General features: G+C 37.7%; 1 protein-coding gene across 28 annotated transcripts in view; it reads right to left on the bottom strand.

Annotated features, from left to right (window-relative positions):
* Positions 1 to 20,677, bottom strand: part of NRXN3 (neurexin 3) — a 1,523,557-nt gene that overhangs the window by 137,774 nt on the left and 1,365,106 nt on the right. For 19 of the 28 annotated variants that reach the window (XR_013440795.1, XR_013440796.1, XM_078054031.1 and 16 more), the window contains 2 exons: positions 12,595 to 12,684; positions 7,021 to 7,328 (listed from right to left, as the gene is read on the bottom strand). Coding sequence is in view for 26 of the 28 variants with exons in the window: in XM_078054031.1 (XP_077910157.1) it covers positions 7,021 to 7,328; positions 12,595 to 12,684 (398 nt within the window). In the remaining 2 variants the exon portion in view is untranslated. The remainder of the gene's footprint in view (positions 1 to 7,020; positions 7,329 to 12,594; positions 12,685 to 20,677) is intronic. The other 9 variants (XM_078054028.1, XM_078054041.1, XM_078054029.1 and 6 more) reach the window with 1 other exon arrangement.

Here is a 20,677-nt window from a genome sequence, read left to right as displayed (position 1 = left end):
CCTAAAAATAAACTTCCCCTAGAGGCTCTGTTGTCTAGTGGTAAAAGTGAGGGTTTGGAAACTGTGTGGATTCCTTGTCTCACTTCTGTCAGGCTGGTGGCAGCAAGGAATAGGTGGAGGGGCCCAGGGGAGATAATTCCTTGAGTAAGTACAACCATTCTTGATACAACATGATCAACCTTCTGTTAAAGCATAGTTTTGGGGATGAGGTAGATAGATTTGTCTTATATCCCAATCCAAGACAGTTTGATAATTCAAAGAAACTTGAGAAAATTTGGTGCTCTAGCCAGTCCCAAAAAGCTATTGATAACAACATGCTGTAAATGTGTGGGTCATGTGTTTTGCTGAACCATATGAAATTCCTGATATTTGACCATTTTGATCTATAAAAATGGCAATTTCATACACTTGACCCTAACAGAATGCTCTGTATGTAATAACTATTCAGCAAAGCCAAATCCCACTTCAGAAAATGAAAGCGTTTCCCATAGAAATCTCTTCTAATTGATGAGTTCAGGGCTCTGGATCAATCTGGGATCCTCAGAGGAAATCCTGGGTGATCATGGGGTTGTGTGGGTATACTCAAAATGGTTCTTCCTGTGCTTGGGAAAATTAAAAAGGGAAACTGTTTAAAATGGAACAGGGAGACAATGTCCTGCCACTCTTAGTCAATTGCAGAGCCAACAGGAAGAGAGGGACTTTGCAAGTTGACACTACTATATAGCACTACTTTACTTTCCCAGCAGGAGGAAGAAAGGCTTTCTCCTCCCCCTGGCAACAGCCCAGTCAATGACAGACTGCCAAACTCAGCCAATGAAAAGCCACCACAGTTTACTTCAACACACTTACTGTTTATAACACCCCTCCCGACTCCCTCCTTTCCTCTATAAAAGAGCTGTCCTCTCCTTTGTTTTCCAGACTTGCCTATGGTTTTGCTGTAGCTTGCTCCCAAATTGTAGTTCTGTTATTCCCGAATTAACCCATGTTTGCTTGTAAAATAATGGACAGTTTTATTTTTAAGGTTAACATGCTTATCCAGTCACACAGGAAGTCTAAGCTTTATGAGGATCCGTGAGTTCTGGGAGAGCCTCTTGGTTTGAAGTGGTTTCCTAGTGTCTAGGATTTAGTGAAAACTTACAGCGTAGGTCATGGCCTAGGTTCTTTTTACCAACACGGTTGTATTTATTACTCACAACCATGGAAAAGTACTTCATTTTACAGAGAATGAAACCAAGGCTTGGAGAGGCTAATTGATCTGCCCAGAGATACACAGCTAAGTAACTGGAAGAACCTGGAGTCCAGTGCAGGAATTCTGATTCGAGATTGCACCCTCTTCCCTCCCACATACTGGAACTCTACATGGATTATGCTGTACGAAGGGTCACGTTTTTAATCACAAGTATTTTTGTTTGTTTGTTTTGTTTTGTTTTGTAGTAATCAATATCAAGGCTGAAGTGTGTTTTTTACTAGCCCTAGTCTAAAACTGAAAGCAGACCAGAAGGAGGAATTTCCACATAGGTACAGTTACAAAGCCTGAAAAAGTGGCTTGCTTTTGGAATTTTTGGAAGTGGTTCAAATTTATGAGTTTGAGGTAAGAATGAAATCTCACAAAACTCTCAAGTCTTTCATTTCTACTGTTTATCAGGATAGTTCCAATCCAGCTGAGCATTGTGATTTTCTGGTAACAGGCAGCTCTGACCAATGTCAAAGTGACTTCACCGATGCCGAGCACAGAAAAAGTGGGTCATGATCAGTATCCTACTAATAGCTTACAGAGGATTCCAAATGGCGATTTGCACGGAACATGCTGAGTTCTTTCTTTACTGATAACGACTCAGGCTGGAGGCTTAAGGTAAGAGAATACACATTATTTTTGGAACTATTTTCCTCTTGGCCCTTTCCTGCCTCACAGGAACATTTTGGTCCTGGTGACTGCAAGTTACCAAAGACTTTTACTTCTTACTTTTGCCTTCTCTCCTGAATGGGGATCAAGGAATTTGAACATAGACTGAGTTGAACTTGTCCATCCTGATAGTAATCCCGACACTAAGGTCAGTTGTAATAGAACTGCTTGCTTAATTGCTGGGCAATCCCTGGTAGTAAGATGCACAGGGAATCCAATGCAGTTCTCCTCTCTGGGTCCTCTACCATTTGGGGGAGTTTGGGGCCAAGACGCTGAGAATCTGGATTTCTTGCTTCTCAGATCTCCCCTATGCATTCTTTGTTCTAGTTGGACTTGGCTATCTCTCTCGGGAATTATCATCCCTGACTTTGACAACATCGCTTCTGACATTTAGCCAACCTGAGATTTGTTTCTCTTCCCCATGTATCCAATTATACTCATTCTACAAGGCCCAGTTCCATTCTCACTTCATTCATGAGATCCAGCTAAGCCCTCCCATATAACTCCCTCATTTCCCCCCACACCACCACCATTTGCAGGTCACTACCTCATATTGCTTGCTAATGTCAAGCTCCATGATGGCAAGGATCCTGGATTCTTTTTCTTTGTAACCTTAAAGACATGTGGATAGATATATTTCATAACAGAACATATTCTCTGAAGCCCATAGAACTCCAGGTTGGTTTAAAATGGAAGAAAAAATTAAAGATGGGAAGTGAGCTATCAGAGAATCCATTTCTGGAACTTAGAAACTTTTCATTTGCCAGGACTGATTCCAACCTCCAAATTCTACCCTGACCCTCCTTCAAATCCCTATCCCCACGAAACTTCCCAGCCCCCACTATGAACTACAGATACTACTGTCAGTAGAAACAGCCCCATTTTCTCCTTGCTTGAGAGGGTACTGACTTGCATACCAAATGTTGGGGATAGAATAAAATAATAAGGTTAAAATATATTTAATCTTACTCTTCAAGATGGACCTGTTTTAAGCATTTTACACATATTAACTCAGTTAACTTTACAGCAATCCCATGATATAAGCAGCACCCTAGTAGTACCCTTCCCTCCAATTTTACAAAGTGGTAGATTTAGGTTAGTTATAAATTCTTGCTATCCTCCCATTGTGAAGTGAGGTTTATGTTTCCTTTCCCTGAAACTTCAAAACCTGGAAAAACTTTCACTAGGAGCTCTGAACCTCCATGAACTAGAAACTACATTGAGAGGGACATGGACCCAGCTGAGTCCAGTGTTTCTAGTTAACCCACCAAGACACAAGGTGTGTGAGTGAAGCCAGACGCTCCAGACCAGAGGAGCCACTGAGGGATCTCAGTCAACACCCTGTGGGGCAGAAGAATTGCCTTGTTGAGCCCTGCCCAAATTTCTGAGCCACAAAATTGTGAGATCCAATGACACAGTTATTTGAAGCCACTAAGTTATGGGAAAATTTGTTTCATAACAATAGTTAACTAGAACATATGTGACTTGCTCAGAGTCACTTAGCTAATGTGAAGAAGATCTAGGTTTTAAACCCAGGCAGCCCGACTCCAAGCACATGCATTTAATCACTGCTCTAGCAGTGATTTTCACTGAGGAAAAATTAAAATTGTCCAAAGCACACTGATCATTCTGGAGGGAAAACTATCTGTAAGCCATGCCACTTCTGGTTGTTAAATGATGATAAGGTATGTTATAAAGCCTATTTTGTTTTCCAATTTTCAATAAATATTCATTGAGCACCTATCTTTACTTGAATACTACCACTCACCCACCTGCTTTCTCAATGTACTCACCTGTCTTCTCAATGCACCCACCTGCTTTCTCAATCTTAACTTTCGTGTTTTTTGTTTTTTTTTTAATATTCAGGGGAGGACCTAGACACACTTTTCTTTTTTTTTTTTTTAAGATTTATTTATTTTAGAGAGAGAGTGTGCACAAGTGGGGGGAGGGGCAGAGGGAGAGGAAAGAGGGGAAGCAGACTCCCCGCTAAGAGGGCAGCCCGATGCGGGGCTCAATCTCAGGATTCTGAGGTCATGACATGAGCTGAAACCAAGAGTCGGATGCTTAAATGACTGAGCCACCCAGGCGCCCTTAGGCACACTCTTCTTAATATAGGGTAAAGACCTGATGCTTGGGCACCCTAGCTGTGAGTGATTTAACACAGTCCATGTGATCCACAAGCAAAATGTAACAAACTGGAGTATCAGAAAGATCAAAGTAGTGATTACTTCTGGGAGGCTAGAGCACTGAAGGGCCATGTCAACTCAAAAACTATTAGTTTATGTTCACACACAGGTAAGCGCAGCACTGAAAGCACTTTGCAGTTCTACTCTGATCTGAAATCAACGCAAACCAAAGTCAATCAGAAAGGAACTACTCAAATGTTTCTTTAGCTTATGCTTCAAGAAGGAACCAGTAGATTATCATATAATCAGATGGTTTTAGACCAGGTTTTTATGCTTATTTTATTTCTCCTGGAAGAGTCTAATTTTAGGACAACCCTGGTCTATCAAGGCTATCAAAGCAAAGGAAGACAGAACAGAGTATCATCTGGAAAAGGCTGTAAGATTTCACACATGACTGGCCTGGTAAACATGAAATCCAGACTTCCTCAGTTCTTTTTTCTCCCACAGATCAAATTTTTATCAGTCCACTTCACCCTAGAAAATTAGCTGGATCACACAGGACATATGAGAACTTCTGAGACTGACCTTCCTCACCCTAAGTCCTCAGAGGCTGGGAATTGTCCTAAATCTTGGGTCCCCAGTCCTAACAGAGGCTTGATGTAATCTGTGCTTGAGATCAGAAAAGGGTTGGAGACAAGGCAGGCTACTGAATTTTTATGGAGCCGAGGGCAAAGTTCTTTTTTTTTAATTTTTTATTTTTGTAGTTTCAAGTTTTTATTTAGGTTCCAGTTAGTTAACATACAGTGTAATATTCGTTTCAGGAGTAGAATTTAGTGATTCATCACTTACATAGAACACCCAGTGCTCATCACAATACGTGTCAGGCAAAGTTCTTATGGCTAGTTGGCAAGAACAAAAAAGTCCAAAATCCTTGGCATCAAATTATTTCCTCTAGCTAATCTTTACAAAGAATATGGACCTTTTTGATCCCTCATCCCAGTCCAATCTAATTCTGCTAGTCTGCTGTCTTTTCTCTAAGAGTTTGCATTTACATACCCTTAAGAACAAAAAGGTCATCAGATTTATAACTCCCCTTTATAGTCATGGTAGAAGCAAAAGGAAAGATACGTAGATCAAATCCCATTATCACTGGACTCAGGAAAAGAAACCCTCACAGGAGGCTGTTAGGGCATGCTCCAGCTGTCCACATCTTTCCATAATGACAACAGATTCTATGGTGTTCAGAGTCATAATCACTTGCAAGACTTTTGTGCCTTGTACCCTACTCTTCTTTGGAAGTTCTGGCTTTCTTCGTTTTTGGAAAGACTCACCCAGTGTCCTCCTATCTGTGTGTTTGCTGCAGGAGGAAAAGCCAAAAACCAGCAATTACCATGGCTTAGTCCCTGAATCCCTATGTAACATTAAGTCCTCCCGAGGTCAGTAAAAATTTGGCCTTGAAAAAGATTACAGGACAGCCACTTGTATGAAGAAAAAGCCATTTACTCCTCTGTTTCCCACAGCGTTAACGGAATGTATTATGACAGAAACAGAACAAGTCTGCCAGGACCTGGGCAGACAGAACTATCCTTTCACCAACCATAAACAGATCTGCTCTTGAGCTAGAGAGAGTCATAATAGAAATATATATTGCCTTTTATCTTCTTTTCAGTGAGTAGAGTGAAGTGTCAGGAGTTATTGGTTTAATATCAGTAGAGAAGAAGTTATTTCTTTTTTGAGCGTGTACATAGGTGTACATGCAACGGCACACACGACTATACAAGTGTGATGCTAACCCGGTTCTTAGTAGCACTTCTAAAACACATAAAATTGGCCTGATAACATCATCAGTGTATACAGCCTCAAATTGTTCCTGTGGAATCATGTAAGGAACTGTCTGGGTATTTCTGCTCAAAGAAAAGGGAAAAGAAAGACAACACTTTTATCTCTACTTAACTCGCATAAACTTAGTTCAGAAGAATGAGAACACATGGGGGGCTTAATTGATTATTGACCCTACGTTTACAATGCCCACTGAAATCAATGGGAGGGTGATGTCAAAGACTCAATTGAGGCCCTGGATAATGTCTTAAAACTAAGAAACAGAAAGGACAAGTCCTGATCTACTGAATCTTCTATAAATGCTAACTAGGCTCGGAGTAATTTCCCCACAAGCAATTGGAATGTCTTATTTTATGCCACAGCATTTAAGGCTAATAACTCGATTAACCTCCTATCCCCTACTAACTAGATTTATGAAATGCCAAGGGAGTCAGCAAAGCATTAGGCTTTAGCTTGGGTATAATTACTTTTAAGTGAAAAAATAAAACCATTACCACAAAACTAAGTACTTCCTATATAGCTAAAGTCAGACCTTCACAATTTCTAATGTAATATAGGATCTTGGTCAAATATAAAAGAAACAAAATGGATAAAAAATAACAAGTGATTGATCAACACTTAATAACAAAACAAAGACTGCATTTTACAAGCATTAGTTGAAACTCTAGCTTCAGTTGCCCTTTATTTAATGCTATCCACTGGCCTCAAAACTGAATAATTCATGTTTCAGCAAAGCCACTGAGAGGATGTGAATAGAACTGAACTAGGATACAGTTTCCTCTATGATAACAAATTTTCCTTTGCCCATTTTCCCTTTTTCTATTGAAAAGAAAAGTAATGAAATGAAAGGAGGAGTATTTCATACTGAAAGTGTTAGCCATTGCTCATTTTGAATAACAGCTTTACTGTTTCAGCAATAAATATGATAGGAATAATAACCCATGAGTACACACAAAACTTTTATAACTTCTTTAGCAATGAATTTGTTTTTCTCTACTCCTAGATCTTATTACTATGAGCATCTGTAGGCATCCTTTCTACAAACATAGTAATTCAGACTCTTTAGCAACATAGCAACACTGACCTTATAGTAATGTCTCAAAGACAAAAAAAAAAAAACCAGAATCAATTAAGAATTGGAGAAAGGATTACCTGAATGCTTGCTGTAGAGCGATTTTTGCGTGTTGTGGTAGTAGCCATTGTAGTGGTGGTTTCCATGACAGTGGTAGACATTTCTGGTGGCATGGAGGTCGTCTGTGTTGTTCCCAAGATTGACGGGACTTCTCCCACCAGCCGGACACTTCCATTGATTTTAATATTGGGGTTGTTCTCAGCTGCCATGTTCAGTACTTTCAAACCATCATAATACAGCCCAGAGAGCTGGCCTTGGAAGAGACGTCCTTTGTCTTTTCCACCGATGGCTATTTGCGCCTGGGTGTTGAAGATGGTTAACTGCCGGCCTAGTGGGTTGGGTGGAGGAAACATTATTATTCCCATATGTTATCTCTCTTTGCCTTGCCTGGTCTCAATGGATCAGGCATCAAAACAGGCTTCCGTGAACAAATGAAGGGGAAAAAACTGGATAACAAAAATTCAATAGACATTAGCAAGTAACATTTCACTATGTTTATCTCTTCCACTGTCTAGCTGAATATCCTAGATAAGCTAAATAATTCAGTCTCTATTTCATTATTATGAGGAAAGAGAAATCTTGGTTCAAAGATCTGCAGTATTGTAGTCTTCTTGGGTATGTAGTTGTGGATGACAGAAAGTAATCCCCAAATCAGGTGATGACAGTAATAAAGCATAAATACCTATCGCACTAATTTTTAACCTACAAAGTCATATAATGGCAACTAAATAGAATTATATATGGCAAACAAAAACTCAGTGAGGTGACTCAGAACACTGAATTAAAAAAAAAAAAGACTGATAATTAAATTAACTGAAATTAAATTAAATTCCAATTAAAAGATTTGGATTCATTGCATACTTATAGAAATGAAGTTTACTCACCAAACACCTCATTTCCTAGAAATCTTCATAATACATAATATTCTATCTATACTTGTCGTTTAATAAACATGATGACAGATAATTTCCTACCTCTTTTAATTTGGGGGAGGAATGGGATTATGGTCACACAACTATATCTCTCCCTAAAACATGGGAAATAAACAGGCATTGATAATGTTTCAGGGGTGGGGGAAAGAAAAAAATGCCATTCCAAATCAATGAATTTTTAAAAAAAGGGGATGAGTATTCAGGAAAAAAGCAACACATAAAATTCCTTAAAACGATAGGTATGTTCATGTGTTGAAGAAGTTCAACTTATTTGGAGTCCCATTTGGGGAACCATTTGTGTTTCTGTGAATAGAAAACTATCAGAATGAAATCATGACAGAATTGAGTTTAGAATAGTGCAACTCAATTTATCTTCTTCCCAACTACCTCTACTTAAAAAAGCCTCTCTTAAGTGCTAGATCTTTCCCAGAAAAATCCGAACAGCTTTTTAAGGCTAAGCAATTCTATGCTATTATTTCTTCAGATTATTTCCTTCCGCTTTTCCATATGGAGAAGGGGGAGAGACTTATTAATGGAATTAAATATATCCTTTTTGAGTTTTTCTTAAGTCAGTAATCAAACAATATTCCACTCATTCTTAATCTAATCACTTGCGTTATTTTAGCTATAAATGGCTGGAATGTTCTGTTATTCCTGCCTGCTTATTAAAAGGGAGTCTATTTTTAAAAGGTTTTTGACCCCACAATCTCTGATATGAATAGAGGCATACTGTGATGTTTGGGCTCTTAACCTCTACCACTATTACACGGTCTTTAAATCTCTACGATGATTAGCTATCCTTGAATTTCTAGTGTATAATGTGGAATGCCCTCTGAATATACATATACAATAAGGGTTGAAATGGAAGAGTCAGAGAAGGGAAAATGTATCTGCTCAGAAGGAACTCTTTATACAAGAGTCAGTTCTGCTCATGGCTCATGGGGTAACTCTTAAGGGCATATTAGTCAAGAATGATGTATGAATAATACCTTTTTGCTTTTTGGAAGCTTCAAACACTGCAGTATGGAGAACTGGCCAAAGAATTTTGTTATAGTGAAAATGATCTGCACTCTATAAAAATATTTGGAGCATGGAAATGTAATCTGTTGGATTTGATAACAGAATTGTCCAGATCCTAAGGGAACAATCAAAATGGATCTAATAGGTTTCCATTATTTTCCCACCAATTCCTTCAGTGCCTAGTGCACATGCATCATCGCCTGTCCTTTGGCCTCTCATTTCTCACATAAGATGTAGCAAAATGTTCAGTGCACAATAACACTGGATAATGGCCTGGAGCTCAACTCTCTTTACTGTTATTTCTTTGACAACAGCTTTTTCTAGGGGGGTTAAGCTTACTGCAAAAGAAATGTCATGATAGAAGGGGAGAATAATACACCCTCAACCTTGCATAGACTTTTGTGACCAGCTTAACATGATAAAGAAGGAGCTGCCTAAAAGGAGATCTCTAGAACTCAACTCGGTAGCTTACACCAGAGAGCCCCAATGTCAAGCTATCCCTTCCATTCACTTAACTGTCGGCCAACCATAATATTTATTCATCTCCTTTTTGGAATATGCCCTAGCACTGATGATCAGTGAATAGGGATAGCTAGTTATAGGTAAGAAATTTTATATTTCTAGTATTTCTGAAAGTACTTCACATCTGTAATGGTCCTCACCTTATTTTCCTAGTGATATTATTCTGCCAGTTATTACAAATAAAAAGAGGGTCAGGGAGAATTGAAATGCAGAGTTGAATTACACTGGCTAGAAATGTTGGATCTCCTTCATTCCAGTTGCCAGAGTGTACTGCATAAAAGGGTCTTTGCTTGTTCGAAACTAACCCAATCATGGAGAAGGGCAAGACATGTTTCCTGGGCCACAGGAGGAAGCCACTGCTCCATGTCTTGTTATTGCTGCATTCCCAGAGAGATCTAATGATTTCTTGAGAACAAGACACTGGTGGAGTGAAATAGGGAAGGATGTGGTCTATCCTTCAGTTCTCCATCATGCCATAGGAAGTGTTTGGATTTTTGTTTGCCTGTCTGTTTCACAGTCTATTTCTAGCTAGATCTGTTTTTTTGTTTTTGTTTTTGTTTTTGTTGTTTGCTGTTTCAGGATCCTTTCCTAGCCCTCTGTACCTTGGATTGTGTAGTTAAGAGTAAAGCAGGCAGTCACTAAAGTAAGAGTGGGAAACTGAGTCTCCTGTCAGCTCTTCCTGTGATCAATTTACCTCTCTCAGCCAAGCAGGGGTAAGTGAGTAAATGAGAACTGGCCATCACCACCCTCTCCCTCTGAAGGGTTATTATAAGGGGCAGACTGGGGTAAGTTTTATCATTTGCCCCAGATTTCTCAAAATCAATGTCAGACCTCATTACTGTCATTCATTATGATCAATCATTTTTTTTATAATAAGTAACTATGATATCTATATCTACATCCTAATCTAAGAATTGTTCTATCATCCATAATACTAAATTTGGTTATACTAGCACAGGGTTTGTAGCAGGTTACTGTCTGCTTTGTTTTGGGTGCCCATTTTCTTGGAAGTCATTATTGTTACCTCATTTGGATATCAAGTTCACATACTGCTTAAATTAAATCTTTGCACGTCTCCAGTCAGTGTTGCACAAAGACTAATTAATTAAACTTCAGAACACCCTTGGGGAATAGGCAGTATTATTTCTCCTCTCCCCAGATGGGAAATCTGAGATATAAAGAGGTTAAGTGGATTGTCTAAGGTCAGAAAGTATCAGTCAATAGTAGACAGAGCCAGAAAACAGACTCAGGAATGCTGTGACCCAGATCTCTTCTCCAATGACAAAAATAACTCCAAAGAGGCATTCCAAGTGCTTCCTGATACGTCTGCCTATTCATCCTTCCATCTTTACCCTTTTCTAACTCGTTGTCTTTACAAGGTCTTTTGGTATATACTTTCTACTCCTTTTGAAGGAAAGGTTAGCTAGACAGAGGAAGGGGTAAAGCAATAGAATGAATAGATGTTACTCACCCAAAGCATTAAAAAAAGTAATTTCACTTAAAATGGTGTAGAAGAGAAAACCTCCAAGTTTGCAAATAACCATTTTCAATATTATATGCATATATACATACATACATATTTGGTTAAGAAACTAGAAAGCCGCCCTCCATCCCACATGACCCACCCTTCCCCCTCGGATTTGTTGGCCTTTCGTCCTTCTATATGAAAGCCAACTGATAACAATGCTATCAGAAGGAAAACTAAAAGCCTATTCATAACTTTATAATGGTTTATACAAATGAAAACGCCTGGCATGCTCTTAAACTTAGAGTTGAAAAGGCGATGGAATAAAAGAAAATATTATTAACATAAAATTAAAAGAAAAAAGTTCTCTCAGGCACATGAGACTCAGACATGCATATCTAGTTTTCTTCTCCTTTTTAAAAAGTGAGGCAATCATAGTCTTTAGTGTTAAAGGGACTTTATGAGCTGGTGATTACTAAACAAAATTATTTGCTTTTTAGAGTTAATTTATTTTTAATTAGACCACATACGTTAAAAACAGGGCAAACAGTTAAGACTCAGCGAGGATTTTCCGTGTTTAAGGGTCTAAATGTTGTCACCCAACTTAAAAGTGTAATTAAGTTTGCTTAAGTTGCATATTAATATATTCAATTACTTTTTATGTATCACTCAATCAAATCTCTACGAATTTTAAGGACTCACTGAAGGTCTTGAGACAAGGTAGCTTGTACTGGCTCGGGAAAGAAGGGACTACATAGCTTCTGGAAACAGAATTTTCTTCACTGAAAGATAATAGTTTATATCCTAGCAAACAGAAGCCACACAGAAAATTCTAACATCAGGTATAACCGCTGCCCTCTTTTATTAACAAAGTGGTTGTTTTCTTCAGCAAATCAGAACTGCTGTTTTGCCTTTCATGAGCCTTTCTTTTCCAACTCATTGTCTTAGCCACTTGCACTTTTGTTGCATAAATATCAAACACATAAGGGTATTACACAACCAAAGTGTAAAAAAAGCTTTTCTTTTCTTTTTTTTAGTTTCAGCCAACAACTAGGACACAATTAACCTCTTATGAAACACTTTTGCCTCTGTTAAGTTTGCATCTAAAGGCAAAATTCATCTTTCTCATTCTTTCTTCATTTAAAAACAAATGTTAGAAAACACTGCTCCCCTTATAACATTTGTCTTAAGCAGTTTAAGTTACAAGAGTCGATCTGCTGATTTTTTTTAGTTATCCACGCTGGAGAGTAAAGCCAAAACAGCCTCAAGATGTAAGTTTAAAGAGTACTTTTGAAATTTCTTTAGAAAGCTTTGGTATAAGAGGTAATTTAAAAACAAATTAACAAATAATGTCATGCAGTGGTTAAATTGCCATAATACATTTCTTTTTTTAGAGGTTCCTGGAATTTCTTGTTTGTGGTTGTCACGCTGATAGCAAGCTAGATGTTAGTCCCTTTAACTGTATTTTAATGGCAATGTATTATAGCATGATTTATCAACATATGGCAGGTGGAAGCTGACACAAATTATAATGAAAATTAAAACAGTCATTTATGCAGCAGGCGATTATCATTTAAGGAACATTTATTTGCAGGCTTTAAAAATGAGGGTTTAGAATCAAATGATTTTAAAATGAAAGTTTTAACGACGGTTACCTTTTTCCTGCAGCCACTCCTCTACGGGCCGGTTATATTTGAAGGGGATTTTCTGTTTTACCATTTGGAAGCGTTCATTATCAGTGTTGCCTTTAAAGTTTAAAAAACAGCTTAAAAAACAATCTGAAAAGTCAATACGTCATTAAAAAACATCCTAGGTTTTTGGTTTGTTTATGAAGTTTTTAGAGATAGATATCAATTTATCTTTAGTAGAGGTGGAGTTGAAGTCACTCTGCCCTTGGTTGACAGGTTTGAGGTCAGGAGACTCTTAGCTATGCAGTGCTCCTTCATGTTTTGGAAATGTGGCATGGGATGGGAATTAGAGCTTTGGCTATTTATAGAAATGGGTTTACCTTCACTATTCTCCATCTCACCCCAACCACACCATAATTGGGTCAATGGAGGCACAGGATTTTCCTGGTTTGTGAGTAATTTGCCTGCCAGACCAGCTTCATCTATGGTAGGGGACCCCCAGTGTCTTAGTCACGCATGATCTGATCTCACGGTACTGGACCTTATCAGAAGCATGGGGTCATGTACTTCCTTATTCTCCTCTCAGGGTTTATAACTGCTCAACCTTCTGGTGGAGGGAAAGACAATTTAAGCCTTGAATGGCCAAGGGAGACTTCTTACTCCATAAAGGAGACCCTGGCATCCTACCAGCTATGTTAAATAGATGGAGTATTATAGATGGTTCTTTACATTTCTATTCCTCTGCCCAGACTTGTTCTACATTTTAAAAAAGAAAACACAAAGTAAATATTTGTAAATCAAAGCAGCTATAAATATAGGTATAGAATATTAGCAGACTTTTAAGCACTTACATTTTATTACTACTAATAAATGCAAGCTTTATATGTTTATCTAGTCTCTCTCTCTTAGCTTTCTATAAGCGGTCCTTTCTGAACAAGTATCTATTCATAAAGCCTGTTTGGGATACTTCCTCCAAGCATGAAATACCTAATTAGTTTCAAACCTCAAATATAATGCTTTTAACTGCTACTATGCCCCCTTATTCCTTTTGTAACTGTTGTTACCACCCCTGGATGGTTTGTCTAATTAGGACAGATTTGGAGAGCCGTATTGTGGAGATATACCCCTAATGAATATGCTTCAAATCACAAAATAATGAAGCCACACTTTGGGAACTGTTCTATCTCATCAACCAACCTCACAGTGATCAAAAACTAGTGAATTCTAATTCATGACTTTTCACTCATAGCCCTAGATTGGAACTTAGGGAATCCCATTCCAAACTGACAACATTAAAAATGAAATCAAAATCTCAAAACAGGTGTCTTGAAAATCATTTACAAAGAAGTCTAAAACCCAGAAAGAACGTGAGGATTAAGTATAGCATCAGGCCAAGTGAGTAGAACATGACCATGGCACTTCAATCTTAGGGCCACCTTCCTATAGAAGTTATTATTGACATGTGACTAAACTGGTACCTGCTTTCCATGAGGTGCAACATGGGAAAGGGATGGCCATGCTGGGAGATGTTTCCAAGATTCCCCATTCATTTCTGCTATGAACAAATGATTTTAAGAAGCTGACTCATTCTCATTCCCAAGGAATAAAAAAACTAATAACAAAAACATCAACAACAAAAACAAAGCTCATGAAAGAGACAACAATGGATATGTTTCCAGCCTACATCATGGGATCTTATGTGGCTGGGATAAAACATAATATATTAACATATCAAAGAATAAATTACAATGAATGGAATATTATTTCTCATAGAAAAAAATGGGGGGAGAGGGTGTAGGTAAGGAGAAAAAAACAGAAAGGCAACTTCTTGGTGTTTCCATAAGCTCATGGTGAAAGAAATTAATTTTATCTTTTAATACAGTTACCAATTAGAGATTATTATAATGATCCTCCCTGGTAGATTTAGGGATTCAGAACTCTATTAATCAAAAATAAAGTTGGGTAAACTCTCACATGTCTTCATAGAAAAGGAGCATGCACTTTTCTGAGAAGAACCTATATCTCGTACTCTTAATCCTACCCTAAAGAAGACAGATAACACAAGGGATATCATCCATCTTCATAAGCTTTGACCCCTCTCAAGTTTTAGTTACAACAAAGTGTTATACTGAAAAATGGCAAATGGGTTGTGCCAGATTCACCTTAAATATATTCTATTACTTTGGGTTTTCTGTAACTGTTGTCGGCTGCAACACTAAATATAGTGATAACCTTCACTCCACTCACTGTGAAATGGATTAGTGAAGTCTGTAACAAATATAAAGCTAAATATTCTTAGAAACATGCAGGCAAAATCAGAAGTATCCAAAATTCCCAACTGCCAGAGTTCTATATGCACCTAAATTAACTAAATAAGAAGATGCAATGACTTACTTCCTTGGAATACATAGGGGCTCTTTGTCCTCCTAAGCATCCCCTCCCCATACACTCTCTTTCAAACCTAAAGCTCCATAGAAAATCATTTTGAGGCAATGGTACAGGCTAGAAAAAGAGAAAAGTATGTTGGATAATCAATAAGTGATATGTTGGGAGGACAGCATAGCCATGATTCAGCCTTAGACCCATCGGAAAGTGAAAGAGAGAGAGTCATTCTTCTCCATCTCAGCTTTAAAGACATTTAGAAAAAAGTTTTAAGTTTTCCACACCAGATTCATAGCATCTGGCATACTGTTAAAAGTTGTGAAAGATGGAAGGTCATTTGGAAAACCAAATTGGTTTAAATTGCCACATTAACATTGTTCTTAGTCTCTTTTCATGTTCTTGTTGGTTTTTATTTTAATTTATCTCAAACATTAGTAAGAACTGTTTTAGAAACATGTGCATGAGAATGAGTTCATTTGCCCCAAGCCCCATTTTGCTAGATTGACTGAAAAGTAAACAACCTTCTAAACATAAGAATTCATACACAGGGACTACCGTGAAAGCTGAGCAAACCTTGTCAAATTCATATACATTCATATTAAATCCTTAATGACATTCAGTTGTACATTTCATATAGCAACCAATATGATGATATCCTCAAGAAAGAATGGCCTTATGAATAGTAATGTCATAATGTCACTAGAAAGAAGCATATGTGCCTTACTAATTAGACCAAAATGTAATGACCATACTTCTCAAACACACTGAGGAATCTATAAATTGCACCATGAGATCTTCAAATAGACATTTCTTAAATTACTTATATGGATCTGACACTCACCTACATAGAACTAAATTTTAGAAAAAAGAAAACTAGTCACATTTTATTCTGTTTAAAATAAAAGTGTGTGTGTGCGTGTGTGTGTGTGTCCCCATGCATTTTTTTATCAGAAATTGAGTTTTTTAATGCCACTGGCCTCCTACATTCATTTGCATTTGTATCACTGGTTCTATTATCAAGTATTTCAACTCCAGGAGACACATCTAACATGCACTGTTGAATTATAATATTGTGAAGAGCAGAATACTCTGAGGTGAAATTATTAAGGCCCAACTGGTTCACACAGAGCTCCAACCTTCATTCAGAAATGAATTCAAAACCTCATGTTTTCCACATTTGAGCAAATCCATTTAGGATAAAAAAAAGAGAACAGAGTAAGGAAGACAAAGAAAGCAAGATGACCCTCCAACAATTTCCCAATACGTCAGTCTCTCTTTGCAGTCCCAAAGGAGTAAAGTTGCAATATGTTGTCAGTCCCAAAGGAATGAATATTTTTTAAATTGAAGAATGGAATGATAGAACTTTTGTATAGCACAGGTGACTTTTATGAGACCTTTATTATCATTATCTATTGGTCCAAGCACAGATCCTATTCATTAGCTATTACACTTATTTTCTGTAAGCCATAATCAGTACAGCACAGGAGTTAGACCATGGGCTTTGGAAACAAATTTGGCTTTGAGTTCTAACATTAATGTTCAATAGCTGTGTGATCTCGTGCAAGTGACTTGGCCTCAGTTTCCCCATTTCCCAATTCACTGTAGGACCTGGTAGTATAATAAGATACAGGATATTTACAGAACTTGGGATATGAAAAACATTCATGTTTTGCAAACTATTATTAATATGATTCAGTTCTTTCCTAATGATCTAAGGGAAGCACAAAGATTCCAGGGTGTACTTCTATGACCTCAGAACTTTATACCAGGACTCCATTCAAAACATGGCCATATTCCATTTTGTCCCACAAAGATTATCTTCCAAAGATCAACAAGCCATAGAAAATGAAACATCCTGAATATCCCCCAAATCTCCTAGCTGTTGCTTTTTATATTTCTGAGTCTTCTAAAATATACTTAGCTAACCCCATTTCCAAAACAAAGTGGGTTTCTAAAACCACTGAAAGTAAAAGAGCAATTCAGACACTGACAGATGCGATTTCTTGGTCCAGCCACAGATAATGATGATATACTGCTGCGAAGTTGAGGAAGAGTGTCTTAAAGATTCTGGCAATTTGCACCAGGCTGGCAGAAAATGCTTTCTTGCAGGTAGCCTATAAATACCATCTGAAATGTTGTCAAGCACATGGACATGCTAATAGGAATACTGTAACAACATTCATCTGTGCAAAATTAATGCCAGAGGTATTTTTTACATTTTGTTTTGAGTCCTAGAATAAAAGAAAAAAAAGTTTTCTTTATTGTTTTGTTGACACTAAAAAATGAGACCATGGGTCTAATGAACAGTCAAAGAATGAATACTATGAATTAGAGCCAGAGGCAAGAGAAAATCGATGTGAGTAGGCTCAAGCAGTAGGGCATTTCAGAGGTTCTCACAATGTCTCTCTCCCCAAACAACATTTTGTGAGTTTCAAAGCAAATAGAAGACACTAAAGAAAAGGAATTGGTGAAACTCTCTAAGCTCAGCTATGATCTTGTTCCTGATGTTGACCCAGATGAACTCTCTGAGAGTCAAAAAGGGGGCTGTTGTGCTACCCAAAGGGCATCTAGAATGTTTGGCCACTTGTAAGTGATGGATGGACTGCAACAAAAAAACAAATATCTGTTATTTATAAACTGCCTTTCAACCAAAGAGCTCAAAATGCAATTATAAGCATCATCTCATTAATCCTCAAATACACCTTTGAGGTTGAAGGAAAAAGAACTATTTATATGTTATGAGCCTTGATCCTTTCATGTGCCAAGGTAAAGAAATTAACCTCTTAGAGCAGAAAACTGATCGGCTGGGGGAAGTGAATTAATAGACCCAGAGCATAAGGGCATTATTAAGTAAGCAAGCTTCTTCAGACTCACTTAGGTGGTTCTGTGAGCCAAGGGAACCACCTTTCCCAAGTGATGAGATGTCTGCTCCTGGACAGTAGTGTGGGTCACCCAGGCATACCCTGACTTGGCCAATGTGTTGGCCCACACTGTCTCATTGCTTTAGATATGTTCAGAAATGGAAAACATATGTGGAAAGGCATATCGTTTCCTTCCTATATCAAAGTCATTGTATTGATCCCCCATTTCTAGGCTACAGGGGTTAAGTGGTTGAAGCAAAGATGACTCACACATGAGTGAAAAGAGCATTGGCTGTGGAGTTAGACTCTGGATGAAATCCTACCTCAGACATTTACCATTTCTGTGAACTTGACCAATTGATAATCTAGATGAGTCTCAGAGTTTCTTCACTTGTCTAAAAAAATGAAGACAACAATACCTTTGTTACAAGGTTTTATACAAATTAAATTCAATAATCCAGGCAAGGACTTAGTTTATGAGTTGAAAGAGGTTGGGAATGGGGAGGGTCTATGATTTACTTTAATTCTCAGGATCTTTCCCTAACACATGTTGGAAAATGAGGACCATGTTAGAGATGTACCCCTGGTGTTTTATATCCAGGTATCCAAGTGACCATGTCTCTATTCCTTGACCTTTGTTCCTGGCCAAGGTGATCTTTTGTGCAGATATGCTAACACTGAACTTCTCTCTCATATCCCAAATCTAATTGAAAGTGCCATTTCTGTTGAAATGTAATTATACTCACGACCATTTGCCCTGCTGCAACAATTAGAACATATATCACAATTCCCTATCCTTTTCTTGCACATTGAAGCCATTCTCAACTCTCTTCCTAAAGTTCATTTCTCCTCCTTGCTCCTCATCCATCAAGGATACTTTCAATCCCAGGAATATTAATAAAACAGGGTCCAGGTGACTGCAATATCTTTGTTTCATAATTTAAGGGGATATTTTCAAGCAATTTCTAATAGAATCTGCTTTAGTACGATAGGTCTATGTAGCATCTATTCTTTAAGAGCCACTTTCAAAAATGACATGCTATAAATTAAAATATAAATTGACTATAAAATTCGATTTGCTTCCATAATTATTTCAAAATGTGCACTAAAGCTAGACTAGTCAATTTCAATGGCTGAATTTTGTCTAGTTCCTTTCTGGTAAACATGTTTAAAATATCTATGCCTCAGTGTGCTTTTAAGCTTTAATTTCTCCATATATAAAATAAGGATTATAATAATAACTACAACATAGGGTTGTCTTGAGAACCAAATGTATATAAAGTCCTTAGTACAGTATGTGGCACAACTGAAGTGTTCAATAAATGGCTTATTACTATTGTTGCTATTGTGATATCAGTACCTGATTCAAAAGGGTTAAACTCAAATGAAGGTAAACTTAAAAGAATTACTTCACTACACAATTTTTAGTGTCAAATCTTTTCATTTCCTTTCAACATAAAGCCTTAATGTCCGGTCTTCAACCATTTGACATATGATCCCTTCCAGATTCCCCCAGGTGCCTTTCTTCTTATCACTTATTTCCTCCTTGTTGCAAAAGCCACGGTGTTATTTTGGGGTCATCCTTCCCTGTGATCCATGCATTCCTGCATGTCCACTCTCTGTGTCACCGTGTGTCTCTTTAATCTTGGTTTCTTTCATTTCTTTCTAGCAACATTCCTCTCTCCACTCCCTATCCCCTTCCATTCCTCTCATGCAGAGGAAATCAAACTCAGTGTTTTTAAAGGCAGAATGTTAGAATATTTGGTGCAAAAAGATCATGTATGTGTGATGTTCCTATACAGTTCAGATTATAGGTAGGAAGTTTGGAAGGATAATTTCAATGGGCAACAAATAAAAACATTTTCATACTCATGAGTAGGAAAGTCACACCAAAATCAACATGTCTGATGCCATAATAAACTGATGGTGTAGTAATCCTAGATCTTATGGAATCCTGGTATTTATAAATTATAGGTCTTTTAGACCAACCTTAAACCTCATGCCTACAAATGAATATATTATTCCCAAGGGATCTAAAGACCACAATCACTGTATCGTGTAACACCCACCCTTGACCTGGTTAATATAAGGATTTGCAATAGTTGTCTAAACAATCACATCATGGCATTGTCACATATTAGGCTTATTTCCAATTAAAACCCAACAGTTTCTAACTGAATTGCTTCCCCCAAAGTTTGGGCCATCTTGCATTCATGCAATACACTTTATGAACATGAAAGCAGGACTTTAATTACACCCTATTAAATGTATTCCTTTTTTGTTTCATAACAGCATTCCAACCTGATAAGAAAATGCTCTAGGTCTTTTGTCTTTTGAGGAGACACATTTCTTAGCTTTATGTCATCTGCACATTTGATAAACATATCTTTGTGCCTTTATTCAAGACCCTGAAAAATGTACAGAATAGGATTATGTGGTGGCTTTATAATATCCACAAATTCTTTGAAATTCCTTACTGTAAGAGATGGAGCTTGATTCTCCAACCTTGCATGTGGGCTCAACTTAGTGACTCAATTCTATAGAATAGGGTACGTTGGAAGTGACAGTGTGTGGCTTGAGAGACTAGATCAAAAAAAAGCACTGTGACTTCTCTCTAACTTTCTCTCCCTCCCTCCCTCCTTTTCCCTCTCCCTCTCAATACCCACTCCAGGGAAGCTAGTGTTATATCATAAGGACACTTAAATCCTTTGGAGAGAATAACATGTCAAGGACCTGAGGCCACCAGATCCTCCATGCCTAGGTAAGTCTTGAGATGACTGCAGCCCCAGTTGCTATCTTGATGTCAGCTCGTCAGACACCTTGAGCCAGATCCACTCAACGAAGCTGCTACTAAATCATGACCTATA

The sequence above is a fragment of the Halichoerus grypus genome, chromosome 8, assembly GCF_964656455.1.
Source record: "Halichoerus grypus chromosome 8, mHalGry1.hap1.1, whole genome shotgun sequence".
Classification (NCBI taxonomy): Eukaryota; Metazoa; Chordata; class Mammalia; order Carnivora; family Phocidae; genus Halichoerus; species Halichoerus grypus.
The sequence above is the reverse complement of the archived record's forward strand: the minus strand, read 5'-3'. Positions and strand labels throughout refer to the sequence as shown.